The sequence below is a fragment of the Cyprinodon tularosa genome, unplaced genomic scaffold, assembly GCF_016077235.1.
Source record: "Cyprinodon tularosa strain WSP-4 unplaced genomic scaffold, ASM1607723v1 ctg400, whole genome shotgun sequence".
NCBI lineage: Eukaryota > Metazoa > Chordata > Actinopteri > Cyprinodontiformes > Cyprinodontidae > Cyprinodon > Cyprinodon tularosa.
In genome coordinates, this window is record NW_024039120.1 from 1,089,922 (window position 1) to 1,113,660 (window position 23,739).

The following is a 23,739-nucleotide window of genomic DNA, read 5'->3' on the forward strand; positions in this document are numbered from 1 at the left end:
TCCACCTTTCGTATTCCATTTTCAGAGTTTTTTAAAGTGTTTAACAGAGACGTTAGCACCTCGACGTTGGAGTACACAGAGTGAAGCGAAAAGACTACAACTGTGTAAACAGACCCCATTTCCGTTTCCGGTGGCAGGGGAATATTGACTATTCCAACAGAACTCAATGGGATTTACAAAATGCTAAATAAAACACTACAGGAACGTTTTTTCTTTACGAAACGTTTTTTGGAACGTCATTGAACAGCGCTGATGACCCGGTGAGTAGCATATTTTAAAAAAAGACTTTTAAGGTTGTTTTAAGGACATTATCGGACATGCTCTATGGAAGCCATTCTAAAGCAGCCAGGGGTGGATTCTAAATGAGCCAAAAAGCAGAGACAGGACCAATTGTCAAAATTTTGGTGTCGATCATTCGATTTCATCCTGGACACTACAGAAAATGGGCTAAAAGTGTTAAAAACCGGAATTCTCCTTTAACACAACCAGTAGCCTCTATGTTAGGCTCCTTTCCTGCGTTGCCGCAGGTGAAGTCTCTGCTGGGTCTTCTTAAGGACGCTAGCTGGGTATTCATTACAAATGCGTGCATAAATATGTTGATATTCTGTTAATTTTGAAAAAATATAACTTTCGCAAGTGTCATTTCCATTGAATAAGAAATACTATTACAATTGCACCTGAATGCGAATCCTCACGTGATAACTCTTAGAAATAACATGGCAGTGGCGGATGTATAAAACAAGGATATACCCATATTTCAGCACGGCTCTGGTACTTATCGTGCTCATCTTCACAAACTAAATGTCAAAACTACTCGGTCTCCTGATGAATTCAAAAATGAGTCACAATCATCTTCCAACTATATCCAATCCTCTTCTTTTTTTATTATAAGACAGTAGGGTCCAGTTTTTGTCGCAGTTTTGCGCAATATGGTAACTTCGATGTGACCCAAAAAAAACATGCTACTAAAGTTTAAAAATTTTAGGTTCTAAGTGTTTCTATTTAGCAAATTTATTTTTCAGAATTACAATTTGCGTAATATGCAGCTACTGGCTATATGTGTGAGGAGCATTCTACTTTCTGAGACAGAGTGATTCTCTGAAACCTGATATCATTTTCACGAGACACAGTTTTATTGAGGATGGTAACGGCAGGGTGTTGTTGGTTTTCTCTGGAAATCAACCATTTTCTCCAATGGCTTGAGTGTGTTAAGCTCCGGGTGGTTCTGTATGAGTGGACCGGCTGATCCAGCCGCATTTTCAAACAGCTGGAGAGACAACTCTTTATGAGGAGTCTATGTTGCAATAAACCCAAAGAGAAATCTTCTATAAAACCTTTCCTATAAAAAAACAAAAACAAATCATTTGTTAAATAAAAGTCACTCAAATCTAAATGTTCAGGGCTTTTTGTTTGGGGTTACCTGCAGATAGGTATAAGCCGTCTAAAGCTCAGGTATCTGCTTAACAACACATCATTCAGTGCCATTTGTTTTATTTTTTAAGTAAGAGCTCCCTGAAAAAGCATTATTTTCCATGCAGATGTTTTTTTTTTTTTTTTTTTTTTTTTTTTTATTGGTTCTAATTTCAGATTAACTGTCATATGGGTGCTTGGTGGTTTCTCAAACATTTTTTTTCTGGAAAACAAGTTATTTTATTTGCGTTCTGCTACTGTATAATAGTGAATTTTTAAACATTAGAAAATTTGGATTATACCTCATATTTTGAAATGAGTGCAAACAAATGTAAACTTCTAAAGTTCTTACTTTTGCTTTATATCCAGTCTTAAAAAAAATATTTCGTCAGTGTTTAAAGGGAAGTTTTTCTTTTAAGTAGCGCCACCGTCTTTTAGTTTTTCTCAAACTGATTCTTTGCATATTTCTACCTACTTTTCCCTCCTGCTGTCTTACTATTTGGCAGGTATTTGCATAAACGTGCCACTGGAGTTTTTAGTAAGAAGACCTTTGCATACTAATAACTTTCAGCCAACACCCCTGACACATGCCTGCTACTGCTTCACTTGTAGTATTGTGAAACTGAGGCTTGACAGAGACAAGTAGTGTGACTCTTAGTCTGTGTCTAGAAAGTAACAGAGAGCTTACAGCCACACCTGCAGACAGACAGATAGTCAATACTGCACTTTCTGTATTTCAGCAACTATTACTCCCTCCGTTCACTCTCTCTCAACATTCCTTTAACAAACTTGTTAATTTCTCCTAACAATGGAAACAACTATTTCAACCAGTCTTAGTAATCAACATGAGAAAAGAAAAATCAAAACTATAAGGAGACAATTGCAAATGTATTTATTTTAATTTTTTAATTAGGGTGTTAATGGCACGAGTATTCAGACTGAAAGCGTTCTGCACATTCCTGCTGGTTTGACAAACACAGTGTTGCTTTAAACTTTGCACATGTAGAATATCTATAAGACAGAACTAATTGTGCAATGCAGGATCTTTTGGTGCAACTTTAAAAGTAACATCAAAGCCAAACAGAGAAACGGCCCAGTTATCACTAACTCTGCTATTTAGGGAACATTAAGGTTTCCCATGCAGATACAGAACAAAATGGTGCAGTGAACAAAACCTCAATGGCGGACATATTCTTCAACTGTAGTAGGGTACGGTATTATTTTTCTACCCAGCTAGATCATTCAATTTAAAAATGCAGTTAAGTCCAAATCAGCTTCACGCTGCATTCAACCAATCCCAAACACAGCACAACATATCCGTACTGTCTGTCGGGTTATCCTCTGACCAGAGAGCATTTACCAATAGCTGTGGATTCAAGTTGACAAGTAACCTACACTGGATTGTCTAAATATTAAAAAAAAACTCCAAAGTATTTTAAACTAGTTTTATTATCATAATACCTCTTATAAAAGCATACTCTTTTAAATTGTTAACAATAACAATTTAGGTGGTTTTAAGGTAATCCATCCATCTAACATACGTTTTGTTTCAACAATGGCTGCTCCTGTCACTCTTCTGTAGATCTCTGGTTAATGCGTCACTTGCCCAGGCTTTCACTTTAGGTTGAGAGGTTATTTCTCTGCATGTTGTGCCAAGCTTTTTTCTAATATTAGATCATGGATTGGACAGCACTTACAACTAGTTAGATTTTCGAAGCTTCTGAGTTTTTATAACCAAACCCTGCTTTGATCTTCCCCGCAACTTTTTTTCCCCCCTGACCTTCCTTGCCTGAGTTCCTCGGTCTTTACGCTGTTGTTTGTTTTTGAAAAGTTTCTCCAAAAAACACACACATGCTGACACAAATTATTCGAATTGGGAAATTAATTTTCAAAGTTTTAGGCTAAATTGGCTGAATACAGATGCACACCACCCATTGATTTGTCATCATCTTGGTACTTCACAGAATAATTTATGAACAAAAAAATTGTGTAGAATGAAATAAATGTAATTGAACGTATGGTTCTAATAGGATCAATTCAGTACAACCTCAAACAGTGTCTGATCTATCCTAGCCCTTTGATGCTGCTCCTTATTTTAATTTCTGCTGTGTTTAGGGTGCCAGGAACATGGATAACGTGCTATAGAGGGGCTAAGCTACAACCACCAAATATTTTAGAATGTATCCAGACATTTTAAAGTACACACATGCATTTGCATACATATATATTTACTTTCTGCAACACACATTCATAAGTATCTCCAATTCTCCCTCCACGGCTTCAAGAAGCCTTATCATCTTCCTTCTTTTAAGCACGAAGCTGTCATTCAGTACAGAGGAGTTCCCAGTGGTGTCGGAAGTACCTGTTCTGTTTTGCAGAGCCTGACTTTACTCCCCGCCAGGGACACCAGCACTCTGCCTTTGTAACCACGGAGCTCCAGCAATCCTCGCTTGTTTGTGGAGGAGAGGTGGGGAAGGCTGACGGAGCGCTTCTGGGAGCCGCTGGCGGGGGGGCGCGTGGCCGTCTGAAGAGTTTCCATCCACTCCTGGCGCTCCCCTGTGGACACGTGCATAAGTAAGAGCCAGAAGGAGAGGAGGAAGGAAAGCAGGTGGCGGATGAGAATACATGTGTGAGAGTGAACACAAAAGAGAAAAGGAATTAAGACAAGAAGAAGAAAAAAGAAATCAAAAGATCAGATCTTAAATCTTTGAAAGTTCATCCTTTTTGTGTTGTCTTCAGTGAGTTAGTGGGTTATTTTGGCTTTTTGATGTCTCAAGCACAACCAAATGTGACAAAACATTCCAACCTGAATGAAAAGCAATTAAACACAGAATGATCCACACTTGCTAAGATTATTTCGGCACTTAGAAAAGGAAATCCTAAAAAACTGAAAGAAAGTGATAAATGTTGCACAAAAGATACAGCTAAATGTGTTACATTCTGAGGCTTAAAGCGAGAGAGGTGACGTGGATAAATTCAGACTGCCACAAAACTATCTCAATTTCTCCACAAGGCCAATTAAACTGTCTTTAAATGAATTGCAGCCATAGCAGTTCACAGTCTCAAAATGGAAAACATGTGAGCAAAGTCACAGAGAGCTGTGAACATCTTTCACAGATCTCGGATTGTTTAACAAATATAGTTTACATTCAGCTGTGAGTCTTATTATGTGGAGTTTGCTTGATCAGGCTTTATTGCTGCACCCCAAACGTCAAAGAGAATCTTCACCAAATATGAATTTTCCATAAAAAGAGCACTCTGTCCTTAAAGATGTGGTCGCCTTTTTTGTAACATTGTTTAATAAAGTGAGAAGAGTGGTGAGAACAGCAGTTCTGCAACAGCTTTTTCCCCGATGCCATCAAACTGTTGAACTGTAAACTGGACTCTGCATCACACTTGCAACATCATTTTTCACCACCAACATGCTAAAACTTTTATAATCCTTTTTAATAGTACACAACTAAGTGTTCAGTGACGTGCGGTCAGGGGAGGCAGGTGAGGCAGTGCCTCACCAGCCATCATGGAAAGAAAGAAAATATATAATCATAAAGTAATTTAAATTGTTATATTCATCCGGTGGTTTGTACTAAAAAATATTCATTTTTCATGTAGCTTCACCAATTTCGATTTTTATTTGTTCAAAATCGCTGAATTTTCTTATTTTCCCATTCAAATGCTTGGAAGCGATGCCGGTGAGGCAGCAGCGAGCTCTGCCTCACCTTGGATTGCGCAACCCCTGGCTCTGCGCTGGCTGCAAAGCGGAGAGAGCATGTTGCTGTACGGCGTCAATAAAATGGTTTAAACAAATGTAATATGTGAACTTATTTCTAATAATTTGGCTTATGTATATAATGTACAGAGCTTTTTGTCACCAACTGTGTTTGTGTAACGTGTTTCGTGTAATGAGCGATTATAAACGGCAGAGAACAAGTTCGAGGTGAGGCAGGCAGTTCTCTTGCCTCATGGCAGGGGGTGCTCAAGAGACTGAAAACATAAGGCAGGAACAGGACGGATCAAGGAAGGCTTTCTTCCCTGGCAGTGATCTCCATTGAGACAGAGAGACTTTTAAAACTGAAGGAAGATAAGGAGGACTTCTATTCATTTATAAGTAAAGGTAAGACAGTAATAACATTTATTTTGTTTTGTTTTTTAAGGAAATGTGTGTTTTGTGAGCTACAGTTTGTATGTGTAAGGATGCAGAAGTGAAACATAACCTGTAAACTGCTGTCAATCTATGCATCTATTTGCAAATCTGATTCTGATGACGTCAGTGCCTCACCAGCTATGAACCTCACCGCACGTCACTGTAAGTGTTATACTGAATTTTGCACCATGTTTACTTTGCAGTGCACTAAGCCTTTTCATATTAATGCCCTTTTGCTGTTGTAAGCAACATAGTTTCATTCTGTATACACTGTGTATACAAAAGGACAATAAAGTTTGTTTAAGTCTAAATTCATCCAGATTGCCCAATTTCAACCTTTAGTACCTTTTATAAGGTTTTGTAACAGCATTTTATTACCAGACTTTAACTAGACCAGACCAAACAGAAGAATCATCCTCTTTATGTCCTCCTTTAAAACACACATTTAGGCAAGGATATATTTTTTTTATCAGAATTGTCTTCAATAGCCTAAAAATCATTGTATTAATTTTGTTTGTTTGGTTAGCCGGGGAGGGGTGGGGGCGGGGATGTCTTCAAACTTTTCCATGGATGTTATTTTTGCAGTCTTTTACTTGTTTTCCTCTCTTGTTAATTATTGAAAGAGATCCCTGCAGTACTTCAGACAGCTTTCTGGATCTTTCGTCATGCCCTGGTTGATTGATGCACTCTTGGAGTAATATTCGTGGTATGTTTTTTTTTTAGGAAGGTTCACTCCATTTGATATTTTTAAATCACAGATCTCATAGATATCCAGGCCTAGTTTGATCCCAAAAAATGTACTTTTTTGTGCTTGAACAAAAACAAAAAAATTTAAATTTACAGTAAATCCCCCATGGATCTCAGCTCAGCTAAATGGACCAACACAGAGCAAGACATTGTGTTGTAGCCAGGGTTTTACATTCAAACAATGTTCACTCAAAAGGGCTTGTCAGACATCTTCCTCCACAACTTTTCAAACAGACTTAAAAAGAGACATGAAGCCGACACTGTAAAGCCCATTCCCCCACCGCCCAAGACACTGAGCTATCAAAGCCAGCAAAGTGGAAACACAAGAATTACCAAAGGATTGCAAACACACGAGAACACACACTCCAACATCACAGGTCCGGAGCGGAGCCCACAGAGGCAAGCGTTCAACAGAAAAAACACAGAAAAACAAGCATCAAATGAAATCTATAAACTGATATCAAACTCTGGGATTAGTCGGTAAAATCTTGCCAATATACAAAATTCAAGAGATTCCAAAATTTTCTATTTTTTTATTCCCATACAAGGACATTCAAAGGTTTCTGAAGATTTTTGAAAAGTCAATAGAGACGAGACCAGGGCCAAAATGGGCATTTATGAAAAATACATAAGGAGTCAAATTTAAGCTAAAAGAGGAACAGTCCGAATGCGTTGCAACCATTTTAATCACAGATGCCATACAGGAAACCTCAAGAAATCCTTGCTAAAAGGTTAACAAATCACAGAGCTGAAGCCCATCCATGTAAAGAATAAAGAAAATAATGGGTTCAGTTATAGTTTATTGATCTCCTTAATGGGAAAAAATCTGTCTTTTCACTTCTCCCCCTTCAGGTTATTTTGAGAACAGAAGGCCCAGAGCTGGCAGGAACTCTGCGTCTCCTTCAAGGCACCACGGAGCAAACAGAAATCCAGTGAGGAACAAAATGTCCTGGACGGGTAAGAAAAAGTAGACACAATGACATTTTATTGTCTGCACAATGAACCTGATCTCAATAAAGTAAAGCTGTGCATCCTTTCTACAACCGTAGGAAATGTGTCTGCCTTTAATTGGAAACATAACTGGGATCTTTTATGTGTCAATCCAAGAAGGCCTCACCTTGCAACTTCTAAGGTCCATATTTATTTGCTAAGGTGGTGCCAGATAACATACACCTTTAGAGCTCTGGGGGATCTCATCGATTAATTGGTGTCTATAAAGCAAAAGGTAGACCAACACACTATCCGGCAAGTGTTCTTTAAATTAATAGTGTTTTTTTTTTTACTAGTTAATAAAGTAAAGTAGTCTGCAAACAAGTCTAAGAAACAGTGATATAACAGACAGCTCTTAAAATACAGAAGTGATGTCTACATTTTTTTTTTGATTTGGCAAAGACTTAACTGGAGGGAATAATTCTTTACCTTAACTCTTCTCTGTATAAAGACAATGGATTTTAGTCACTTCCTAGTCAAAGCTAACCTTGCATAAGTTAGAATGATACCATCTGCCCCCAATGTTAAAGGGATAGTTCGGGATTTTTGACATGAATCTGTATGGCATCCCCATCACCAGTGTCATGCAATCACACTGACTTACCCCTGGCAGCATCCTGTGAGCAGAGTTCTCGTCCAGCTTTGGTCAAGCCGAAAGTAGTCTAGCAGGTTTGCTAGACCCAGCGAAATAAAACGTTTCTCTTCCCAAAACATTATGTGTTCAAAAGAGTGATATTTTTGCATCCCAAAAACATTGTAGTGGAAAAAGTCACACGTCGTTATCACTTGGTCCTATTTTCTCTCTGTTCGTATCAGTGCGCGCGACACCATGACCTGACAGCTAGGGCCTACTAACCTGACAACAGCCAGATGCATGTCTCGCTCCGCCTAGCTCCTAGCTGGGCGGAGCGAGGCATGCATCTGGCTGTTGTCAGGTTAAGGGCCTACCTGTTTGATTCGCGATTGTTTACTACTGGGGGAGATGTCTGACTACGAGAGCGACGAGGAAAACATCGACTTCCACTTAGAGCCAAAGGGATATCTTTATGAACCCGAGTACACTGACGATGAACTTCGACAAATGGAGTTAGATCGGGCAGAAAGAGAGAGGGTGGACAGAGAAGTGATGGAAGCTGAAGCCGGAGCCGCAGGAGCCTCAGCTGGAGCTGCGATATCCAGGGTGGCCGACAAATCATGGTGCACTTGTTTCAAGTGCGAATTAATGCAGACAGAGGTGGATGCTACTGTTGCCACGAGTGGGATTTAGTAATGCCCGAGATACAGAACCTTTCCATTGATGAGGATGTCGGAGTTGCAGCAGCTGCTGTCTGCATGATAAACAACAGCGACTTCCCTGCCCTCCTCAAAGTTGAGCTCGCTGTCAGAATGACGGCGCGCACTGATACGAACAGAGAGAAAATAGGACCAAGTGATATTTTTGCATCCCAAAAACATTGTAGTGGAAAAAGTCACACGTCGTTATCACTTGGTCCTATTTTCTCTCTGTTCGTATCAGTGCGTGCCGTCATTCTGACAGCGAGCTCAACTTTGAGGAGGGCAGGGAAGTCGCTGTTGTTTTGTGATGCAGACAGCAGCTGCTGCAACTCCGACATCCTCATCAATGGAAAGGTTCTGTATCTCGGGCATTACTAAATCCCACTCGTGGCAACAGTAGCATCCACCTCTGTCTGCATTAATTCGCACTTGAAACAAGTGCACCATGATTTGTCGGCCACCCTGGATATCGCAGCTCCAGCTGAGGCTCCTGCGGCTCCGGCTTCAGCTTCCATCACTTCTCTGTCCACCCTCTCTCTTTCTGCCCGATCTAACTCCATTTGTCGAAGTTCATCGTCAGTGTACTCGGGTTCATAAAGATATCCCTTTGGCTCTAAGTGGAAGTCGATGTTTTCCTCGTCGCTCTCGTAGTCAGACATCTCCCCCAGTAGTAAACAATCGCGAATCAAACAGGTAGGCCCTTAACCTGACAACAGCCAGATGCATGCCTCGCTCCGCCCAGCTAGGAGCTAGGCGGAGCGAGACATGCATCTGGCTGTTGTCAGGTTAGTAGGCCCTAGCTGTCAGGTCATGGTGTCGCGCGCACTGATACGAACAGAGAGAAAATAGGACCAAGTGATAACGACGTGTGACTTTTTCCACTACAATGTTTTTGGGATGCAAAAATATCACTCTTTTGAACACATAATGTTTTGGGAAGAGAAACGTTTTATTTCGCTGGGTCTAGCAAACCTGCCAGACTACTATCGGCTTGACCAAAGCTGGACGAGAACTCTGCTCACAGGATGCTGCCAGGGGTAAGTCAGTGTGATTGCATGCCACTGGTGATGGGGATGCCATACAGATTCATGTCAAAAATCCCGAACTATCCCTTTAAGCTTTAAGCCAATTGCAGCAGCAGTAGCAGTTGTGATGCATCACATTCTTGGTTTGTTTCACAACAAGTGGAATTAACCTATAAATCAAACTCTTACGAAATCCAGTCAGGAGGAATAAGCAAACAATGGCATCTATGACGTGTGGGCGTCATAGACGTCAATGTTTTTCTGTATCAAGGTTAATCCATCTGTTGGCTTTTAGCCAGATGTTTATCAAAAACCTCACAAAAATCCCTTCTACTTGCAAGATAAAGTCAGACCAACTGTCAGTCCCTTGACTTTTCATGCAAAAAGACCCAGAGAAGAAGTTTCTCATCTCCCTAGAAGCACCATCTGTGAGGACCCACATGGTGCTACTGTTTTCTGTACCTGTTCTTGTCTCAGGTCCAGCAGCCCAGTGGGTTCTTGTGAATTCACAAAGAGCAGAGATATCAATAATGAACATCCTTCTCAATTATTGACAGCTCTGTACATCACTACTCTTTACTGTCCGTCCCCACCTTTCTTTCTGAGGTCCATTACCTGCCCTGCACTCACTTATTTGCCTTTTCATTTATTCAGGGTCTCCTTTTCTCCTTCTCCTCATCTCTCGTTTTCTACCAAGCTGTCAGTCTGGCTGCAGGTAGAGGGATAGAGAGAAGGAAGGTGGGAGGATTAAAGGAAACTTAGGTCTGCAAGTGAGAATCTGACCTATGTACTTGAATGCATTTTTGCATATGTTAGAGAACATGTCTCGCTTTAAACACATAAAATTCTATCATTACTTGCCAAAATTGTCTGTTTTTTACTTTGCTTTCACCTCTGCATACATGGAAAGAATAAAAACACTACTCCATCCAGCTTCAGCACTTATTACAGGATATATGCATGTAGAGCCAGCTATCTGAAAGACAATTCCACTTTGCAAAAAGAGAGACGGGGAGAGAGGCATGTAATCCTCACAAAGTGGATGAGATGAGAGCCAGGTCCACTCAGTGCTCAACAGGGATCTTAGAAGCCACCCACACAGTCTCCATCAGCAGGAAAAAGAAAAACAATAAACAACGCTTTATGGTTTTTTTGTCCAGTTCTCTGTGTTTGTTTGTTTTTTTCATTTCATGCCAAAACGCACTAATATTGAATGAAACATTTGCATTATTATTTATCGTTTTGTTTGCCACAAATTACCATGCAGCTGGCATAAGGAGTTAGAACAGCCGGTTTTCTGTATAACTTACATTTGGTGTTGGAATATAGAATTCATTGACCTATTAAAAGATGCAGAGTTTAAGTTTAGGTTTTCATTATTTAGGAATATAGTGCTCTGAAGGCGGTCTAACAGAAGTTACAATCATATATACTGCATGTAATTAGAAACTACACAATAGTTAGAAGATCAAGTAATACAAATGAACCACAAATGTATAACTCCAGGTGACTTGCATCCAGACTTTCACTCAGTTCTTTCCTGAAAACATTTTGACACCTAAAACATTGCTATTCAGCATTTGGTGTGCTCCTAATTGTTGGAAACTGTTCACCATGGTGAGATCTAAAGAGCTGCCTGAGGCCCTCTGAAAGAAGATTGTAGTCGTTTATAAGTCTGGGAAGGAATTTAAAGAGGTCTGAGTAGAATTTCAAATCTGTAATTCCACTGGGAAGAAACAGCCTACAGTATAAAAGGATCTAAAAACTGTTGATACTGTTTGGGAAACTGGCTTAGTCTTCTCTAATCAGAGGGTTGCAGGTTTGATTCCTCCTAGTCACAGGTTGACGTGCCCGGGGGCAAGGATTTTAACCCAAGTTGCCTAACTTTCATTTATTGGTGGGTGGAAGTGTTTGTCAGAGCAATTATAAGAATATGGCTATTGTATGAGGCAATCTGAGGGGTCAATATAACTACTAAAGACCAGAATTAAGTTCATGTACCATTTTAAAACTCATGCCTGTACAATTGGAAATCGAGAAAAAAAAAAAAATGATACTTATGGTGAGATGAAACAAAAAGTAGTTCCTTGTAGCCACTATCTCAAGAAGTATGCTCATTAGAGTAAAGTTGATGGTGTTAAAACTCATAGACTGCACAAACTTTGAAGGTAGCATAGTGTTTGTCAGTGTTGTCATTGCAAGTCGCATCAGACTATTTATTGAAGATGGAAGGTTTTGAGTTTTTGGTTTCTTGCAGTCTTCTTCTGTCAAATGTCAATATGCAAGGCACTTAACCCCAAGCTACCTACTGATCTTTTCTGTTACTCGGGGACCCCTGTCCTAGCCTGACGTAGTCCTACTCAATTCTATTCAGAATATGAGTCTGATACTGCTCCATAGAGCTGTGATTATGGGGCGTGTTTCGAACGAACCAGGAAAAAAAATGCCTCTGCACTCAATTGGATAGATCTACAACCAATAAGAGCAACGGAGTGCGTGACGTATGTTAAGCGAGGCATAGTTGTTGTCCACAAAAATCAAAGCGTGCAGTTTCACGCCTAGAATAAGAAGATGAGACTTGATCACGTTTCTCTGTTCCTCTTTTAAAATTAATTTGCTGTCGATATCTTCTAGAACAGACCTAATAGCAGAATCTACTCACCCAAACTCTCCAGCGGCAGCCATTATTGTTGTCACCCAAGCGCGCTTTGGTCACGTGGTTGATTACGTTACTCTTGATCATCTGTCCATCATCGTATAAAGCCCGCCCTGACAATTTGATTGGATCGCCTGACAGTGGGCGATAATACTCGCGCTACTATGGAGCAGAGCCAGACCGAACTTCCCCGAACTCAAACCTTGTGGGCGGGACTAAGTTCTGACTGGCACCCAGGCTACCCCTGTCCTGCATGTTTTCAGTGTCTCCTTGTTGCATCACACCAGAAAAGAATAAATGTTTAACAGGCTTTTTTGGCACTTCATTGCAGAGGAGGAGCCCTAATTTGAATCAGGTAGAGAGACATGTCTAAAACATGAAGGGTCTATATGGAACCATTGGTCTATATGACTATAAAGCACCTTATAAATTAATTCCTCTAAATATAAAGCAGGAATAGTAGCCTTACTCTGCTTCTAAATAAACAACTTTTATTGAATGATTAGTAATCCAGCAGGAAAATAAACACAGCAAAATAAAGGTGAACCCCTCAAGAATATTTGTGAACTTTACGTCCAAGAAAAACTTATTTATATGAATCTCACCAATTCTACCAATATAAGTGGTTAAATATCCAGCGATGCTTTGATGTCAGGAATGAAACTAGAAGACTCTTTTACACAGTGATAGACTGGAGGCCGGTTAAAAGTGCAGCTGTTCCTATTGGACACCACTTAGAGATTGACTTGACACTCTTCACCTAAAGATTTGTATTTTATTTTCTTTTTTTTTTTGTATAAACCATCCCCCAGCCTCATCATCCCATTTCCCACTACTCTAAGCTGGACAGTTTAAATTTCTCCACTATTTGCTGAATTTATGCTGAGATTAAATTACACACTACTGAGCTATACTAATTAGGTGATATGTTAATGCAGTTGTTTTTCATGAATTTCATCTGTTGGTATAAAACCAGAGGAGGCCAAATAGAAATGCACTTCCACTTTTCAGTTTATTATTTGCACACAAAAAAAAAGTCTCAATGATAAGCAAATTCAAACACATTTAAGTTTTGACTTGTAAAATGTTCAAATGTGAAAAAAAAAATAAATAAATTCTTAAGTGTTTCTAATTTTTCAACCAATCTTTTACAAAAAGTCAAACTAAAAGGTTTCCACAGCTTGTAACTCTAGATGTGCTCTTACTCTGGCCTGATCCCAAACATGCTTGTTATTTTTATTTACTCATTCTCTGCATCTCTCCGACCCGCTTCCCTTTCATCTCCAACCAAACCGACATGTTGTACAAGCACTTGTGAAAAAGCAAAGGCCAAGAAACCAGAATACAAATCACTTGTCTTTTTATTTCTTTAAAACACAGTAAATCTTGTCCTCCGTCATGTACCATGTTAGTCTGAAGCCCCTCCAGAGCGCACCGACACATTCCTTCTGGATCCAGTGTACTTTCCATCAAACTATCCCAGTCTCCCATCCTCCCTACCCTCTCCTGTTCTTCCTCTCTCAAGCTGACAGTACCTGGGGGAAGAGGCCACCTGCGGACCAAGTGAGGAATCAGCCGACAGCTGTGTGCACACTCTCTCCGGTGGCCTTCAATTATTCACTCACTTCTACCTCCTCCCCCTCTCCATCTTCACTTTGCCCTTTTCATCTCTCCCCATCATTGCTGCCTTTACCTCTCTCTCTGTCTCTTTTTAACAAAGATTGCATGTCTGCCTCTCTGCCATTACTCCCTCCTGTTATTCTCTAGTTTTTAATTCCCTCCCTTCCTAGCTGCTCCCATTCCCTTTTATACTCCACCTATTGGCCTTCTCTCCCCATCCTTCCATCATCTTGTTCTTCCTCCTCCTTACTTTGACTCCATCAGTCCCCAAACTCTACTTCACTAAGCTACTCATCCCCCATTTTCTCTCGATGTCTCCACCTTCCTCACGTGCTTTCCAAAGATTGATGACTCTTCAGCATCGGACGAGCAGGCCTGTTTAAAGTTGCATGAGGTGATGAGGCTAACTTTTCTCCTTTCTTTCCTTTCTCCAATTTTCCTCCTGCCTCTCCTTGTTCACCTGATGGCAACGGCCACTTCTCTGCAAGAGACTTCCTACAGTTCCCAAGAGTCAGAGGCCTCCAGATAGACAGTTTCTGCTCTTTCCTAGCTTGTATCAGGATGCAAAGTCCGACATGGGGCAATGTGTTCAGTATATGTGTATATATGCCTAAAAGCAATGGATGACTTCATAACAACAAAGGTTTTCACAAAATGTCTACTCAAACTGGTCTAAAAATATAAAACAGTGCAATTAATTAATTAGATGTGTTTGGTTCATGGCTCTTTTTCTTTTCCCAAAAAAACAAACAAACAAAAAAAGCAGAAATGAGAACAAGGTAAATTAGTCGAGAGAATTTAAAAAAACAACAAAAAAAACCCATTGGGTTTCTTTGCAATAATTTTGCAGTGGTTGTAATGATGCCCTTTCATGTTCAGATTACGCTCAAAGTCCTGTTCTTCATCAAACGCATTGAGTTCAAGGCACGACTTTCAACTATAACCCATTTACAATTAAAAAGGCTGCAGAGACATGCAGTGTATGATATGTGGGCCAGCTGCAACAATGCCCAGCTAGCTATAACAAAAGGATGATACTTGCTGGAGGCAATGCACATTTCATTTTCACATTTACTTTGAGGGCAATCTTTTCAACTGACGGATCAAAACTGTGACTTAATCTGAAACAAATGGTTGGTGTCCCTTGCCCCACCTAGGATTTATCCATACATGAAAAAGGATTTATTTAGTCTGGATACAATACAGCATATTTACCTCAGTTTGTATGGTGTTTTTTTGGCCCCAACAGCCAGTAGCACATCTAATTGCTGTACGAGGTAAATATAGAAATTTTATGTGTTACAACAAATAGCTTTTGCTTATACATGCACAAAAAACTTGAATCTGATCAGTAGGATACAGCCGACGCTCAGCAATACATAAATGCATCAGTGGATTTTCAATATGTCAATAATATACGACTACTTCATGGATGATATTCCACTTTCAGCTCATCTTCTTCTCACATATTCATAGTGTGCAACACAATAAGTCAAAGGTTCTCAGAGCCATCATTATGCAAACCTCAATTTCACCAACCTCACTCATTCAGGGGATCAAAGGGCGTACTATATCTGACCGGAGACATAAACTGCCGATTAGCGAACAAGCTGTTTGACCTGAGCCGCTTAACAGACTGCCATCGAACAGGCAGGGGGTTGATGGGAAAAGGCAAGGAGTGGGTAACGTCTCTTTTTTTTCTTATAAGGCTATGACAAAAAGCTTTAAACTGAAGGACAAGAAGCAAAGACAGCCTTTAGTTTTGGCTTATTAAAACTCTTTTTTTTTTTTTTTTTTACTAAGGTAGGTCACATTTTCTACACTAAAAGTGCAATTAAGAAAACAAAAATATGACATCAAAGAATTCATTGGGCTTCCTCAGTTTTATTGGTGCAACATTTCAGCTTGAGCAACCCTAAGCAGTGAATGGCCAACCAGAAACTCCAACTCTGCTCATTTATGCTCACCTAACACACCATACAGCTTAAACCACTACAGCCAACAAAAAACCTTGCTTCACTCACCAGTGAGGTGTCTTAAAATTTAAGCAAGTAAAGCTAATTTGCTCCGATTCATAGATTCATCCTTTTGAGTGTTCAACCTCTGCCTGTAAAAGAACAAGAGGATTTCGAAATGTCAGACTGAGAGAAATAATGTAGATTCTCCAAAGCCAGCTGTACTAATAGCTATATACAAAAATAATAGAACTAATAGCTATATACAAAATACACTAATACTTCAGAAGAAAAGTATAGCCCTCTCTGATCCTGTAATGTGCAGTAACTGTAGAACAATAAGAAAACATTTCAAACGTATTGGCCACACAATTATCAGAATCAGCTGTAGTTCCAGGTACGTGCAAACATAAAGAATTTAACTTTAGATTATCTCACGAGGTGTTTACTAATTCAACAACAATAATACTGTAAACAACAACATTAAAACAATGGGGCAGCAGTGTATAGTGCTCTGCAGGGCCTACCAGCAGGGAGAAGTTGGATCAAACTATGAAATGGGGGAAATGGTTCTGCAGTGATTTTGCCTGACCATTTCCTGGATCGGCAACTGTAAAAGTCCTAATGGATGATAGGTTGGTACCTTTAATTCCTTGCTCATGTGAGTTTGGTTGATGAACTCATGCGCTAAAGTATTTTGACATACCTATGAGTATGTGCAATTTCCTCTTGTGCGTTTTGATATAAATGTAAAGCAATACATTGTAGTCTTTTCCTTTACTTCTGACCAATAATATAACAAGACACTTGAAGTTGAGCTTCAACCTCCAAGTTGTGCTGGTCTTCCTAATGAGGGTGTCATGCAAAAAAAAAAAGTGAGAGAAAGAAAATCCTACTTGATTTCTGCAATGTGCTTAAAACAATTCCTCTGACCATGGTACTGGGGGTAGTGTCAGGGGAGGACATGAAAATGTTCCGGAAACAGCAGTTATAAAATATGTTTATGAGATTGTTTAGATGTTATCTCTAATATTTATTTTATTTCCACGCAAGCAATCAGTTGTTCCAGGAACAACAGCCTGGTCCGACCGAATGCAAAATCCATTTCAGACGATCAAAGAGAAAAGGGGACAGGTTTGCAAAAGTCTTATGAGTTTGGATTGGCTGAGATGGCCACAAACACTTAAAATGCTAGTGAGTTTCAATAAAACGTGCACTACTTTATTAGAATGTTGGGATTTTGATCATGGCTGTTAATAAACTACACAAAAATGGTGCCGTCTTCAGTATTCTCTTTGATCTGTTCTACTAATGCTGAATTCTCCTATAATCGCTGGAACCCCTTTGCTGGTAACTAAGAATAAATATCAGTGTTAAATATTTTAAAAGGTAAATGTGAGTGAATGCTCTATAAAGTAAAGATAATTTAAAGGACCAACAACCAAATGAAATAGGGGTTGTTCCACACATCCATTGGTGTTGCATCTAGAAGGTTTTAAAAGAGATATGCAGTGCAGAAAGTTGTAATAATAACTTGCAGAACATCACATAAGTCTATTTGTTAATGACACCACAAGTGAACAGAAAATGCAGCTTTTAAAAGCAAGTGGAAAAAGGAATAGTTGTTTTCTTTTATGCATGCCATTACAATTGCAGGACTTTATCACAGTTGCCTCTATAGGCGCCATTAGTCAGTTCACAAGTGTATGATTCTGGCTAAATTCATCAGGGTTGTGTGGGTGTGATGCTCTGCGCGCTTACATTCAACTAGCTACTTTGTTGAGTCTCCACCAGAGCAAAAGAACAGGGACAATGGTTGGTGAAGATGAATCACAAAAGACCAGCCAAAAATCAGCAGCATTCCCAATCACAGAGTCCACACAAGATTAAAAAAATAAATCTAGTGATACGAAAAGGCGCAGGTCGGGAGTCTGACTGATGACGGTGAATAGGATGGAGCTCAGATCTGTCCTTGCAATGGCGCCCACCTAAAAAGGTGATTTGCACCATTCAAAACAATATTTAGAACTTGCTTATCCCCAGAAGACATTATGCCTATGAACTACTGTAAAGACCCATGTTAATGCAACTTGTCACCAGAGAAGGGAAACCTCTGCAAAAATCCGCTTTGCTCTTATTTTGCCTTGTGTGAAAAGTGAAGCAAAAACAAAATGTTGACTTCGGTAGAGGTCAAATTAGAGTCTGGACCTGAATCCTATTAAGATATTGTGGCATGACCTTGAAAACATCATTCATACTGGAAAACCCTCCAATGTGGCTGATTTACAGCAATTCTGCAAAGATGAGGGGGACAAAGGTCTCTATGGCGCTGCAAGTGATTCATGGCAAAGCTTGCTAAAGCTATGGATACCCACAGCAGTTATCTCATGTATGTGGCCATCCCTTTTTACACAGCAGCATAGAGGTTTGGATTTTTCCCCCTTAATAATAATAAAATGAAAAAAATAAAATAAAATAAAAGAAACATTGAAAAAAACCTGCATTTTCTATTTACTAGTGATGACTCTGACAAATAATATCTTTCTGATTTCACAAGTGTATCAAATCTATAAAAAAAAATCCAAATAAATAAAAATCAAGAAGGAGGCAAAAACTCCTGTATCTGTGAACTTTAAACTTGGATCTTAGGATTTTATTTAAGACCATCCTAACCATGGTGAGGTGGGATTTAGTATAATAAACGCTCACAGACTTAACTATCTTTAGCAACTCAAATTAGCTATAATATATTTCTTTGCACAACATGCTTTCAAACAGCATAGCAACAATAGAAACGGAGTGGGTTAAACATTTGAAGAAAAAGAAAACACAATAGAAGAGCACATAAATTGTGATGAAATTGACTGTCACAAAGCTTTCTTTAAGTAGGGCAGCCATATTGGATTTTTGTAGTCGCAGTTGGTGAGAACCTTGGAAACCTCACACTTGACAATGAGTTGCATGCCCAACTCATCTACTTCCTGAACTTTGCCCAGCTTCTTAATCTGAAGTAACCATGGTTACTGTAATCCGACACACTTGGATTACCGTATTTTCTGGACTGCTGCTTTTTTCCCCATGCTTTGAAACATGTGGCTTATAAGAAGGTGCAGCCTTTCTGTGGATGTGTCCTTAACCAGAAGGGGACGTCAAAGTTGGAAATGAAAGAATAAAGGGCTGATTTCCATTTAACAAAAGGACATGCTAGCAGCCGCCATGATGGAGAACAAATGTCTCGAATTCACACATTAAACTTTAGTGAGTGTGGCTTATAGTGTGGTGCGTTCTATACTTCAGAAAATATGGTAATCAGTCTGTCCAGTCAGCAACTGACTTTTTCCCAAATGTGAATTAAAATTTCAAAATTTCTGATTCAAAACAGAATGCAGTTAGACTGAAAAAAATGTAACTTTTTTATTTGCAAAAAATTAGTTATTATTTAGTTAGTTATTTTTCTTCTAAGAACTGTGTTCCTGACTCTTGGTTTTACCACTCTCCTCATCTTGGCTCAGCACAGACATTCTTATTGATCTGCTCATATGCACTTTAAAAGCTGCAAAGTCTTTCCCAAACACAGAAGCATTTCTTTTCAAAGTAATATTTTGCACAAAAAAAAACATGTAGAGTCCTATGAAAGAGAGAAGTGCTTTTACACAAAGATGGGGAAAATAGGTGAAAAAATAGATTGCTACAGACGTATTCAGAAAGTACAGCGACTCTGGGCGACAGAATGAAGATATGGAAAAAGTGTAAGAGAGGTATAAAAAAAACAAAGGTAGACAGTGAATCATACGGTCAGAGTGACAGAGGCAGACTACATAATGAGAAAATTGAGAAGCTAAAAAATGACTGAAAAATGAAGGAAGATAGAGATCTAGGGACTTTTACCTTCTTTTTCAGCCCGGAATGTGAAAGTTCGAAGACCCGTGACAACCTCAAACTTGTTGTCACCCAGTCCCTTAATCTGTCTGATGGCGCTGACCAGAATAAGACCCTTGGAATACATCTCCTGAAAAGAGAAACAGATGATAAGCACTACACCCACACTTACACACTTGGCTACATTCAAGCAAATATTGTTATCGAATTCTTGCTTATTTCTATTATCCGCATCCATAAACACACAATGGCTTTTTCCCCCAGTGCATTGTTTGCATCAATAGATGTGTAAATCTGACTTGTATTGCTGTCAGTTGGGATTGGGTTCAGTTTGAAACAGCACTGACAAACATCCTCATCAAAGCGGAACCGTATCCCATCAAATGCAGCGCTGTAGTCATTAGCACAAATGGCTACCTCTCGTCTTCTTTCATGAATCAACTTCAATAAACGGTAGTGAGACCTGAGGGTGAGTATAGTGAGAGAAAATGTAGCTAAAGCTGCTGGAATTCAAACCAGAACTTTTCCCATTACAATTCAGTCAGAAAGCCAAGTCAAATCAACATTGATGAGTTCTTCTCTCTAGACGTGCACAAAGAAATCAGCCAAAGATTGGGTTCTTCCAATTTTCAGCTAGATCAGTACTGACGAGTAATTGGCCACTAAAGAAACTCAAGAAATCAAATCTTTCTCTGATTGGAGAATGACACCACTGAGTGAACAGAACTTGCAGTAAATTGTTCGAGACATGTAAAATAACCCCAGTTCACCACCACATCCATAGCAAACGTCATAGTTTCCTGTCGAAGAAGCACAGTTCATCGCGTCTATTCTCTTACGCAGGCATTGTGACTACGCACCTGCTCCTAAATATATAATCAATGGCGTAAAAGACTCAGAAGGCTGATTTTATTATGTTTTTATGGAAAAATATCTCTACTGAGGTAACAGAAATAGATCAAATCTGTATTGACAGTTCAACACTTTGAAAAAAGAAGAAGATCTGTTGCGATTTTTGAGAAGTGCATCTCTAATTAGAAACAGAATTCAACCCAGTGCCATTTTCTGCATCTGAAAACCCACTTTACTCCGTCTATCAACGCAAAGCTTTCATCAGTATCTCGATCAAATGTTGCATCTCATTCAATTTCAACAAACAGCTCATGTTTTTTGTTCAAGCTTTGAATCTGTTAAATAGCACTAAGCCCTCCGACAAGCAGAATTCATTTCTGCTTGATAACAAACTGGACACTTGTGCCATCACAATTCATCGCGAAAGAGCCAAGCAGAATTAATAATAGCGTGATATTTTCACCTCATACTTGAATCTTGAAATGGGAAAGTTTCTAAATGTAAAGACGACCTGAAACGACTCAGAATTAGTGAACTGCAAAATATAAAACCAAGCACTAGACAATAAATCAAATAAGAGTTTTTTTTGTAGTCAAATAAGCGTATTAAACAAATCTAGATGCTAAAAACAGACTTCACAGATGTTAGAGAAGAAATGGGGACACAGACTGTTCTGGGATTTAGACCACAGAACAGTGTGGGTTCAGGTAAAGAAGAATCTGATTTACTGCGTTGTTATCATATCCTAATGTTTCCCCCCAAAGTAGCACTAAAATGTTGCATCAGAGGCTCCGTAGCCCTCTTTACAATCTCCCAGGATAATGGTAATTAAACTTCTGAGTCATTGTGGGTGTGAAACAGAGAGAAAAATATCAAGCCTCAATTTTATGACTGCTAAAAAAACAAAAACAAAGAGAGAATAGAAGTGCTCTTAAAAGAAAAAAAAAAGGATTCAAAACCTTATATGAAGAGTATGGCACTGAACTTCCTTCAAAGTAGGTAGAAATTGTAAGTAGATTTCAAACTGTTAAGTTCTTGCATTAGATTGAACTCAGGAACAGTACATTGTGCTTCTGTAACGATGTGAAAACCATTCAGTTTGCATTTAAAGAAAAAAGGTCACAGCAGACATTGCATTATTCATGTTGATAATGTCATTATCATTGCAAAGTAAGAAAAAAAAAAAAGAGACATGACACATTCATTCCCTCTGTTGCTCTTCAGCGGCATTGACATGAATTTCGATTCTCGGCCGACAAAAAATAAAAGCGTTACGTTGATTGGCATGCACAATGCTGCCTGTTGGCTCCGCTGTCCCATCCCAGGGTCCTGTCCTGCAAAGGCAGAGGGCAAAGGCAAAGAATGAGAGCAGAAAGAGGCGGTGAACTTCAGACTCCCTCTCGCCATTCTTAATTAAGCTGGTGACCTTGACGTTTGCAAGGAATAAAAAAACAAAAAAAAAGCATGACCAAAAACTGACTAGCACAGTAGCCATGGAGGGGAGGGGGGGCACATGGATGGAAGGTGCATGGAATTGGAAAAAAAAAAAGAAATTAGGTTTGTGTGAAAAGGCCAAGGAGAGAAGTGAAAGAAAGAAAATGGAAAGAGCATAGAGGGAGAGATTCAGAGGAGAGAATAGAAGAAAAAAAGAGTGAAACAGGGATCTAAAAGTGGCTCACGAGGAAAAAAAAAACTATACTTATGGGAAAGAGAGACATAATGTAGAAATGAAAATGCCTAAGAGGGTCAGGTAGGGGTCTTCCTCATATTAAAGCAGGATGTTAACAATGGCAAGAAGTGGCTCAACCTAATTACCGACCCGCAGCCTTGAACGCCTCTCTCCCTGGGAGTTTCACTGCGGTATCCGTCTCTTCCTCCCTCTAAATTTAGAAAGAAGCTAAAGGAAGGTGAGGAAGAGGAGCAAAACGAAGCATGTGTGTAAATGAATTATCTCTGCAGTTGTGCACCGATAATTACTGTATACCCCCCCCCCAGTATGGGTTAACAGTAATTAGTTGCTTTAATTCTGGTTTGGGGGTCAGAAAGAAGAGAGTTTGTTTAATTGGTTGCTTTCCAAACCGGTAAATATTGCAGAAGAAGAACAGGATGCGCTTGGAGAGCGAAGGCTTATAAACGTTGTTTGCGACCGATCTCCAGAAGATCTCACTTGTACCCCTGATTCACTTCCTTCTGACCTCCTCCCTCTTTTCAACCATTCTTCGATCTACTTTCCAGCACAAATAGGCACTTTGTGCTTTACGCTCATAAACATTTGTCTACATCTGTCACATCACAGGGCTGTGTCAGTTTTTTAATCCCTGTTTTGAACAAATAAAAGTGTCTCTGCTGCGAGGGTAACTATGTTTCTTTTCTTTTCAAAAAGCAAACTGGTAAACTTCAGGAAACAATTAAAACAAAGCAATGGAGCTAAAGCCTACAATAATAGGGGCACCGTGAGGAGAATACAGGGAGGAAGGTAGAAAAAAAAACATTAAAGAAAAAAAAAAAAAAAAAAAAGGTTCGAGGATGCTGTTTGCCAAAATGGAGTTTAAGCTGATACGTCTCCAAACAGGCAGGTTTGCAGTGGAGGTACAAGGACACCAGCTGGTTGCTACAAAAACTGCATCTTTTGAAATGAGGCGAAATGCTGCATGCAATACATTAACAACCAACTTAGAAAAAAAAGAACTAATATGTTTTTTAAGTGCATTCTCGTTATATTCTTGTTTTTTCTTTTATACCACCAAAATACTCAATTAGAACCAAGATATTAGAGATGGGAGCCTCGCTGAAGACAATGTAAAAAGGTCATATTTGTAGATAATAAAGAAGATACATTTGTTTTACCAATAATAAACATATTTTCTCAGAATTTAAGAGCAACTTTTGGCAGGCAGAATGAGCAGAAAGAGTTTTTTAGTTAATTTACATTTCTCTTTTTCTAAATGTCACATATACATCATTGCCTTCTGTAATTTAGCCCTAAACTCTACATCTTTATCCTTTACTTCAGTTACACTGTACTAATAAACTGCTAACTGTTTGGAAGAAGGAAAACAGAGATACTAATGTGGAGCTTTAGTATTTCTTTGTGAGTATAGAAGAAGCATCGTTCCTGTACTCCACCTATCAGGTCTTTAAGGTAGAATTACCAGATTCAAGTGGCTTTTCACTTCAGACACATGG

The 23,739-nt window shown here is 39.2% G+C and overlaps 1 protein-coding gene across 1 annotated transcript in view; it reads right to left on the minus strand.

Annotated features, from left to right (window-relative positions):
- zmp:0000000660 (arf-GAP with Rho-GAP domain, ANK repeat and PH domain-containing protein 2) overlaps positions 1-22,769 on the minus strand; it is a 172,498-nt gene extending 149,729 nt beyond the window's left edge. Inside the window, exons 1-3 of the mRNA XM_038298182.1 lie at positions 22,749-22,769; positions 19,711-19,831; positions 3,773-3,966 (exon numbers count right to left, since the gene is read on the minus strand). Of these exons, the coding sequence (XP_038154110.1) occupies positions 3,773-3,966; positions 19,711-19,831; positions 22,749-22,769 (336 nt within the window). The remainder of the gene's footprint in view (positions 1-3,772; positions 3,967-19,710; positions 19,832-22,748) is intronic.
- Positions 22,770-23,739: the final 970 nt, after the last annotated feature.